The sequence below is a fragment of the Cicer arietinum genome, chromosome 7, assembly GCF_000331145.2.
Source record: "Cicer arietinum cultivar CDC Frontier isolate Library 1 chromosome 7, Cicar.CDCFrontier_v2.0, whole genome shotgun sequence".
Taxonomy (NCBI): domain Eukaryota; kingdom Viridiplantae; phylum Streptophyta; class Magnoliopsida; order Fabales; family Fabaceae; genus Cicer; species Cicer arietinum.
The window spans coordinates 52,801,198-52,811,770 of NC_021166.2; the positions used below are offsets into that span (position 1 = coordinate 52,801,198).

Here is a 10,573-nt window from a genome sequence, read left to right on the forward strand (position 1 = left end):
AGAAAAAGCCAAAAGACAATAATATGCAACTAGGGGTGTACGTGGGTTGGGTTGGGCCGGTTTTGACAAAACCCTATACCCGACCCAATCGATTATGTTTGGGCTGGGTTAAGTTCTAGACCCTTATTTTTTTCTATAGCATAATGCAACCAAACAAATGTGTTGAAAAATATTTCTATAGCATAAACGTTATTATATAAGTATTTATGTATAAGCTATTTGTATAACAACAATAAGGTCAAAGTGTTTTCATATAAGCTATAAACTGTTATTATAAACTATCCTGGAGAGCTTATCAAAATAAGCTTAAAATAACTTATAGACATGTCGTAAACTGTTTTCATAAACTCTCTCAAACAATCTTACAAGTACTTATGCCCGAGATAAGCTCAAATAAATCAATCCAAACAGACCCTTAATATACTGTTAGAGGCAATAGAACCATTGGATATGGAAACAAGTTTTTAGAGATCAGGTTACTGAAAAGAGAGTTTAAGAACATTTCTAAATAGACCCTTTAATGCTTTAGTGCATGAATGCTTACCTGGCTGACATCTGGAGTTCACAGAGCTGGCATCATCCTCTAAGAATGGAATATCAAGAACAGACATTGGACTTGGCCGCTCCGATACGTCTGTGAGAATCTCTTGCTCTTTAGTTTTCCTTGTGATTGAAGAGTGACAGGGGGATGAAAGTGGAGATGATGATTGGTTTTCTTCTGTTATTACATCCTGCAGAAAGAAAAATGACAGTTTGAATATAAGAGTTCTCTTCACCAAAGAAAAAGCCATAAAAATATAGCATTGAGTAAATCATTAATTGATGTAAAATTGTAGTGCAGACAAAGATACTACCTGCTCCAAACGTTGAGAACATGTTGCACTATCAGAAATTTCTGAGATATTATTGCTTTGGTCCTCATTTCCTGCACTGAGGCCAACTGGTTCTGAGGAAGATTCTAAAATAGTTATATCTTTTGCAGATTCTACATCACCTGCACATAAATTAAGAAAAGGATAAATAACAAAATATATAAAACAAACACACCAAAATTTGCCATAGTATCTATCACTTAAATCCAACGTTGCCAATCGCAGATCACATAAAATAGCAATTTGTTCAAATTTTGCTATGCTACAGTGCTATAGCACCGCTATAGTTGCTATTTCACGACACTTTATACTAAATAGCATACCGCAGAATAATAGCGGTTTATTCAAATTCTGCTACGCTATAACTGCTATTTGACAACATTGCTTAAATCATATATTTAGTACATGATACCTTCAAGAACTATCTCATCTCTATCAGGAGAACATTTTTCCTCTTTATCATCGTGAATTAGGCCGTCTGAAAATTTTGAGTCTGACTTAATTTCTTGGGATTTATTATCAAAGCTTTCGTCGCGCATGCTTGACTGCTTCTCTAGATTATCTCTCTTCTGATCCGAATGACCAACAAAGGTTGCTTGTTTTGGAGACAAATTATCCTTATTAGCCTCCCGAGATTTATCCAAAGTAGAAAGTCTTGTCTTTGCAGTCACAAAATGATGCTCCCAATCCCTTCCAGGACTGCAAAGTGGAGAAAAGTTGTAATCAGGAAAAGATAGTATTCTTCCAATGGTTTTCGAAATGTCCCTACTTGACATGTCCTTGTTCTCATCTGCATTATCTATCCTCTCATATAAATGTTTCTTAGCTTCAATATATAAATTAGAAACACCTTGTTTGGGATAAGTAGCCTTTTCATGCTCCACAACTGCTTCAGAATCTCTATTTGTACCGGTCTTGTCTCCTTTAGTAACACCGGTTGAAGAAGGTCTTGCAATTTTTTCGATGAAGAAATGATCTTTATTAGGAGATCTCATTCCAACATTGTCTTTACCTATGGCTCTGTTGCTAGGTCCCTTATTCGAGACTCCTTCAAAGTTTCCACGTCGCTCTCGTCCTATAGCCTGCTTTAACTTCTTTTTTATCTCTGTAAGAGAAAAATGTGAACTACCTCTCACAGAAGGTGAGGCAAGGTGGTTTTCAGTTTCAGAATTTTCCATTCCGACTAACCCCGGCTTTAGAATAACAATTCTATTTGAAATGTTGGCATTCACATTTTCATTTGTTGAACTTTTTGATTGTGACTTCACCTTTTTTCTGAAAAAATTATGCTTCTTGTGGTTCACAATCTCCATAGTTTGTTCTGTATTGCCATGATCTTGTTCGGAGAAGTTGGAACCTGTAACACGGCTATATTGGTTTCCGTTCGTCTCCCGAGAATTCTCAAACTCTTGAACACATTTCAATACAAGTGGATTTGGATTTTGTAGAAATGCAAGAAACAATTCCTTATCAGAACTTATAAGCTCAAGTGCTTCCATTAGTTCATCAGAGAAAAGAAATTTTCTAGCTTCCGCAGGATCTTTGCCATTCAATATCATCTGATTCACAAATTCACGAATTGCATCTCTCGAATTGTTTTCAGAAATAGCATGCTTCTGTTTCTGGTTTTTGTGTGCATACTTTTCTACTTCTCCATCATTGCCATGCATCATGGAACAAACACCTCTTAGATTACAAAACTCATCAATTATTGTATCCACATCAAGATTATCTTTAGATTGCTTCCTCGAGTGCTGTTGACGTGAAGTTTCAGATTTCAATGCAGCATTCAAATATAAATCATCGGTGATATCACATTTTTTCTCACAAGATTTCTTTTTTCTTTTGGAATCTAACTTCAAGAAGACTTCACGCCTTTGTCTGGATTCCTTTGATTCTACTTCAGAATTATCAATATCTTTCATTGCATTTTGATCACTGAACATCTCTTCTTCTATGAGTTTCTTCACACTAGGCTTATTAACAATAGTTCTCACTGTTGATCTATTACTCTCTCCACAATCCTGAAACATTCATGATGCAGTGATACTAATAAGCATCTGTTTGGATTGAATTAGATGAACTCAGCTACTAGCATAAACACTTCTGAGATTGTTTGAGAGAGCTTATGAAAACATCTTATGACATGTCTGTAAGATGTTTTCAGCTTATTTCCTTAAATTTCTCAAGATAGCTTATGAAAACAGTTTGTAGCTTATATTTAAACAGTTCGACTTTATTTTACCTTTCATTATAGAAATAACTTATACATAAGCATTTATATGATAAACGCTTATGCTATAAGTTCTTAATTAAGTTGTTTATTCAGACAGGCTTTAGATGCACCAACATCCTTACTTTATGTCATATAATTTTGTAAAATTTCACTTTTTCAATTTGATATTGATGAGTTGCATAAGCATATGGATAGAAAGACTTACAGAAGTGCCTTGACAATCTTCATCCATATTGTTCAACACCTCAAACTTATTCTTGGAATGTACAATACCTGTAAGAAAAAAAGAATTGCAAGTTTTAACAATTAATTTTGATTCAAGTTTATTAATCCATTGCAGATGCACCACGTGTCATTTTCAAAACCATTTGAGATAGGCAGTGTTGTCAATTGCGGTTCATGGAAAATAGCGGTTTGTTCAAATCCTGCCATGTCATAGTGCTATAGTGCCGCAATAGCGGCAATTTGACAACACTTTGTATTACACATATTGCAAAGCAATAGTAATTTGTTTAATATTCTGCTATGCGGTAGCACGATACTGCCGCTATAGCAGCTATTCGACAACATTGGAGATAGGAAAAGCATTTTTTTATGAAAGATTTCAACTTGAAAACATTACAAAAGAAAAAATGCTTGACATTCAAACATTAGTCACTGCACATTTACTCAACATATACTCATTTTGTTATCTATTTTTGCATTCAGGAAGACCAACATGAGCATAGTTATCAACTTTGTAAAAATCTAAATGTTATTAAGCATAGTTCTTACCACCAGAGTGCTTGCTGCGTCGTCTCTTATCCACAATCAACTTCCTAGTACGGTGACCGTGGCGAAAATCAAACATACTCATAAATCCCCACATACAGCCCAACTTATCTTTCTCATACTGCACAGTGCGTCTTTGTGACTTTTTTGCCATGATGATTGAGCACAATTGACTTCTTTTGAATCCTTTTTTCCTTTACCTAAAAGTTGCTAAGGTAGTTTTGGCCTAAACGGATGTAAGATTGTGAACCTGATAGGTTAACAAACAAATTCAGCTAACAAAAAGTATCTCCAATGCCTCCAAAAACTATAGTTCATGTATAAAACCCTAACAAAGTGACAAATTATTAAGTAAATATATGCATATGCCTCACACCAAACTAATATCTTTATGATAACATGTTTATTAAATCAACTCATGCAGAGAGGCCTAAATCTTAGTCACATCACATAGATCATCATCAAAATCATAACTCCTAGCAGCACAAGAGACAAAAGAGAACAATCATTGGAAAATAAGATATAATTGCCACTAAATTAAGAAATGTAACAAGAACAGAACAGTTTATTAGGTTATGCATAATGCATCTAAGTTAAGCAGCTATCAATTCATGTCATTTAGTCAGAACCGAACAATCACAGAAGAGAATGCTTCAAATGAGTACCTCTTATTTTGAGCCTTTTGGACTCAACACCTGATGAATCAACTCTTGAAGCATCCAAGGATTCCAATTCCAATCCTTCAAGTTTCCCAATTATGTGAAGCTCAAGGCATTTCAGCTTCCTTTGGCGGAGAAGGTATCAAATTCAATGCCTTATTTCTAAACACCTTAACCATATGAGAAAGATGAAAATCTCAAAAATCTGACATTCTCTCAGAAGAAAAGGCCAATTGAGATAGAAAACTATAAAGCTTAAAGCTTTTCTTAATTGAAAATGAATCAAAGACTCAAACAGCTCATTGATTCCCTTTTTTATTCCAATAAATGTATAGTCAATGATCAAAACGTGATGCAGAAGTTTGAACTTTGAAAATCTCAACAAAAAAGCTTATCCTAAAAACTGTAAAAAAAACTCTCTTCACTTTTTGTTATATAATTGAATTGAATCCATCACTGCAAAAAATGGTGCACTGATCTTTGTGGAAATTCAGAACTCTCAACAAAAAAATGAAAAATTCTCTCTTAAGTTACACCCTATAAAAATCAAAACTTGATAATATAATACCCTCTCAATCAATTCCAATTTTCACCAACAAAGTAAAAAAAAAAAGACCTTCAAAATCAACAAAATGAAAAAATCTTTACTTAAACGCTACATTCTCTCTCAAAACTCGAAAGAGAATATTGGCATCAAATTATTCATTCACAACCCAAAAGAAAAAAATGAAAACTTTTGCAAATGGGCATCTCTAATACAGCAAAAAAGTGAAGAAAATGGTAATTTAACACCGACCCATTATTTTTAAGCCATAATTCAAAGTGAAGAAAAAGTGGAAGAGAGAGAGAAAATTGTTGGTTGGGAATTATGAGAAGGAAAGTGAAAGTGGAGAGCTTTACAATGTTGTTGGGTGACACAATATTAGTACATGATGACAGTTGAAGATAGCTAGATTGTGGGTCCCACCACAAAAGAGAGTTTTTGTTGTGATGAAACAAACAACTAAGTTTTTGCTTTGGATGTGTCTATTTCTTCTCTAGTTCTTTTTTTTTCCTCATGTTTCAAAGTTCAAAAACTCACCACCAAAAATGAAATGAAAATGAAAATGCATGAGAGAGAATGCAAATGAATGGATGAATGAGAGAGAGAGAGGATTAACGTGTACGCCACCTATGAACAGAAAACCTAATGTAAATGCTTTTTCGGCGTTGAACCAATTGGATTAATAAACTCTTACAAATCACAAATATAAATAAAAAATTTAATATAAAAAATATAATTTAGATATATTTAATTTAATTTTGGACTGAATTTATTATTTATTTAAAATATTATTTGACTATAAAGAGTTTGTATTTTGACTAAATTGGGTTAATATTATTCCATAAAAGAAATTGGATATTATTATTATTAAATTTAAGTTCAATGTCTAATAATGTAAAATATTTTTCTTGAAAGGAAAATTGTTGAACACTATCATTCAATAGAAATAATTATTCTTTCCGTCTTGTACTAACCATTTTAGAAAAAGAGTGATAGGATACTTTTCTCAAAGAGATACTTGGTTTTAACTGTTTTATGTTATATGAGATAAAATTATCTTATTTAAAAATTAAAATATTTACCGTTCGATTTAATTTGGGTAGAACTTTTAAGAAAGTCTAATTTAAATTATTTTGATTTAAACTGAATTACTTTTAGGCCAATTCAAATTACAAATTTAAGAAATTATTTTAATATATAAATATTATAAAGTTGCATTAAAGTAACAAATTTAAAACCAAATATAATATATTAAGAAATTCGCATTAGGAAATAAATCGATTATGTTTGAAATATATGAAGAAGTAATAAATATGTTAAATTAAAAAAACTAAAATTAATAAGGTCTAATTGCAATTTTAATTTTATATTTTTACTAACTTATGAAATCGATCTCACCATTTAAAAATCTAACAATTTTGGTCTCTCGTTATTATTTTTTAACTATAAAATATGATGTTACATATTTTAAATAATATGACATAATTGCAATAAAACCTTTTAAAAAATTAACTCTCGACTTAAACAAATTTTCATATTTGTAATTTAATTAATGATGCATAAATAATTAATGCATCAAAATAGTTTTATATCATTAAATCGTATGCTACATCATTTAAAATATGTCAAATTATTATTGTATAGCTTAAAAGTACAAGGAATACACCAAAATTATTGACTTTTAAAATAGAGAAACGAATTCAGTAAATGAGTTAAAATAGATGGATCAAATTTGTTATAAAGCCTAAAAAAAATTAAAATATATACAATTAGAGAGTGTATTGCTAATTTGAAAATATCCTTACAAAAGTAATGTGACATAGTAAAATAATAAATTTTCATTGAATATAGACGTAAGACAATTTCACACCAAGAATACATATTCTTTAGTGCCTTAAATTTTCATTTATACATGAGATTTCAACTCAATAGTAAGAGTTTAATATTATAAAATGGTAGATAATATCACTTTAAGAACATTTTCCCTCTCCATTTTTTTTAAATTAGTAATTAATGGATACATGTAGTCATGTAATGACTCCACATTTATATATGCATAATAATAAATAGCAAGGTTCAACTTTATGGATTTATAGTCATCTAGATAATTTGACTGGTTAGCTAAATTGTATTTAATAAGTTTTAAGAACGAAGTCTCCAATTTAAATATAAAGAAATTAACATCACCACTAATTTATTAATATTTATTTATAATTATTTTAGTAATTTATATTCTATAAATTTAATTGTAATTTTAATCCTTGCTCAAAGAATATGTTACAGTTTATCTAAATAGTTCTTGTGTTAGAACTAAAAAGAACATTAGAATTAATAAAATGCATCTAAAATAATAATAATAATAATAATAATAATAATTGCTTTCCTTGCGGCAGCATCTATTGATGCAAAATTAACGACTCGAGGCATGCAAAGTACTTTTGGGATGCCAATTCTTTTTGAACGAAACATGAGAGGAGAAAACTGGGCCTAAATAGTAATCTGGGCCCCCACTAATTCAAAGCGGTTGGGCCCACTACTTTTTGTTGTTGTCCACTTAATTGACAAAGTGTGTATGAGACAAAACGTTTGCTACTTCACTTCATTTCCCATGTCACCAACATTAACATAACACTTCCTATTAATTTTCATTTAGCCCATAACCATGATTTTCATAAACTCTAGATTTCTAATTGTATCACATACATGATACTACGATTATGTAGGAACAAAACTTGCACCCATTATGAAGTATTAGATTTGGGTAAAGCACTTTTGCAAAATTTGTTGAGTGTGGTTTGATGGATAGAGTATAATATAATTTATTGACACATCATAGTATATGTATATGTATATGTGATACATTCATAGTCTTTAGTCAAAATTAATAATGGATGGAATACTACACTATGATATCTTGCCATACTCATCCAAATTAAATATCTTGTTCCTATCCGTAGAGTATGTCTGTATGTGGAATCTATTGGATGCATGAGGCATCATCGACATGATTTAGGTCCCCTTTGGGACCACGTACCTGGAATCTAATACTCAATTTTAACTACATACTTTAAGTTTAATGCACTTTTTTAAACAACTAGTGTGTATAGATATGGACACTTTCGTATTGTTTGCTTTTTTCTTCCCCAACTAATGTATGCTAATTAATTGAAACAGTAATTTTTGCGTACTTTGAATTTTGATTTAAAAAAATGAATGAAACATAATTAAAAAATTGAACATTTACGATAATGCGGTGGAACTTCTCATGCACTTACATTTTTTTATTAGAGTGGAGTGCAATAGAATTTATATTTTAGAGCAAAACTCCTGGAGTAAAAATCTATTTTGGTAAAGGGAAATTTTCAGAAATTCAATTTAATCTTTGAAAAAAATAAAAATATTTTTTAGATTATAAAAAAAAATAAATTGGGTTAAATTAGTATTAATTATGTGAACCACAACTAAAAAATTGATTTTTTTTTTGTTGTGACTTGTTCAACGACTCATCAATTTGATTATCATACATGTAATTTCTATGAAAACGGATAATTAAATCGTTGACAATAACTAAAAATAGACAATTAAGTACCTGACAGAGACTATAAACTTGTTCATTTAATTTTCATAAAAGAATTAACGGTTTATTTTTAGTTATTATCAAAGTCTTAATTGTCTCTTTTTATAGAAATTATAGGATAATCAAGTTGATCAAACAACATAAAAAGAAAAAAACCAAATTTCTAAATGTAGTTCACGTAATGACTAATTTGGTCAAATTTATCTTTCTTATAGACTAAAAAGTGCTTTTGTTTTTCTCAAACACTAAATTTGGTCTTTCAAAATTTCTCAAAGACTAAAATGAGTCTTTACTCAAAACTCTTTTATATCGACAATTTATATAAATTATTTATTTTGCCATGTCATATTATTTAAGTGGAGGTAAAGTTACATGTTTGACAACATACATGAATGTAATTGGACGAAAGTGTATAACTCTTCTACACTGTGAGTGTATATACCTTTTTCTCTTTTCATTATAAGAGCTTTTATGATACATTCACAAATTAAAGGATTTTGATACATTTGCTCCCTAAACTAATGAATTAATGATAATTTTTTATGATAAAAAAGTTAATTATCGATTTTTCTATTTTAGGAAAGATAGTTTTATAAAAAAAACATCATTTCATTGTTTATAATAATTATATTAAATTTTTATATTTCATCGTAAAAAAAATATTTAATATTCACTATTATGAATAATAACAATTCCAATTTTTTTATCTTGCTGAAACTTTTGGTGAATAATATTTAGGCCCTTGATGGTTTTATTTTTTAAAATTTCCAAAAACTAAAACCATTTCAATTTTGAGTTTTCAATTTCAAATTTTAGGTGTGAATTTCAATTTTTAGTTGTGTTTCAGTTTTTATTTGAATTGAATTACAATCTTTACTTTGTCTCATTATTAATTCACTAAATATAAAAATATTACACCTTAGGCACAAAATATTTTCTCATAATACTAAAAAAAATTCTCTTAATTAACTAAGGGGTTTTTTACCAATTAAAAAAAATTATAGGCTTAAATATATATGTCTTTAATTTTTTATTTTAGTTTCTGTAAGCTTTTTTGTTTGATTTTGGTAATTGTAATTGTAATTTTGTTTTTGTTTGTGGTCCTTACCCTTTTGTTATAGTTTCTGTAAAATTGAATTTTTTAATGAGTCACTGTAATATATATAATATTTGATTTTAGTCCTTTAAGTATTAACGATATATGGAATTATAATGACCAATTTTAATAAAAACTAAATTTACACAGACTAAAACAAACGAACACTGACAATAAACAAAATAAAAATATTTGCAAGGATAAAAATAAAACAAAAAACTACTAGAACTAAAAAAAAAATACATATTTGTAGGAACTAATCATATATTTAAGTATATTAGTGGAAAAATTCTACAATAGATTAGTACTTAAAACTCATTAAAACTCTAACAATAAATAACAATACCTCATAAAAATAAAAGTTTACAGTCGTTCTCAATATCTTAAAAAGTGGTGACCTAATTGTTACCCATTTGAAAAAACAAAGAAAAAACAAAGAAAAACGACAATGAGTGTCTCAATACATATATAACTTATATCAATTCATTGTTCATTGTCTCACTCATGAAAACAAATATATCTGTGATTTTCTAATGGCAACTTTGCTCGTCATATTTACAATATAATTTTCTAGAGCTACTCTACCGTAAAGTTAATTTGCTATTAATTAATGATTAGTTATTAAAATTGTATGGTTAAAACAAGCACATGTTAGGTCTAGCATAAGATGAAAGACTTCTACAACATTTTGAAACCGAATTCAAATTTCCATTTAAAGAGGTATTTATATTTTGTGTCTAAGGTATCTCAAATAAGATTATTTATGACGAAGAAAACCTATGGAAAAAATAAAATTGTGGTCAAATATGTTGAAACAT

General features: G+C 29.4%; 1 protein-coding gene across 1 annotated transcript in view; it reads right to left on the reverse strand.

The window, feature by feature from the left end:
• Nucleotides 1–5,702, reverse strand: part of LOC101494421 (uncharacterized) — a 7,588-nt gene extending 1,886 nt beyond the window's left edge. The window contains exons 1-6 of the mRNA XM_012718714.3: nt 4,545–5,702; nt 3,883–4,129; nt 3,314–3,381; nt 1,285–2,896; nt 855–994; nt 545–731 (exon numbers count right to left, since the gene is read on the reverse strand). Coding sequence (XP_012574168.1) covers nt 545–731; nt 855–994; nt 1,285–2,896; nt 3,314–3,381; nt 3,883–4,033 — 2,158 coding nt within the window. The 5' untranslated portion in view covers nt 4,034–4,129; nt 4,545–5,702. The remainder of the gene's footprint in view (nt 1–544; nt 732–854; nt 995–1,284; nt 2,897–3,313; nt 3,382–3,882; nt 4,130–4,544) is intronic.
• Nucleotides 5,703–10,573: the final 4,871 nt, after the last annotated feature.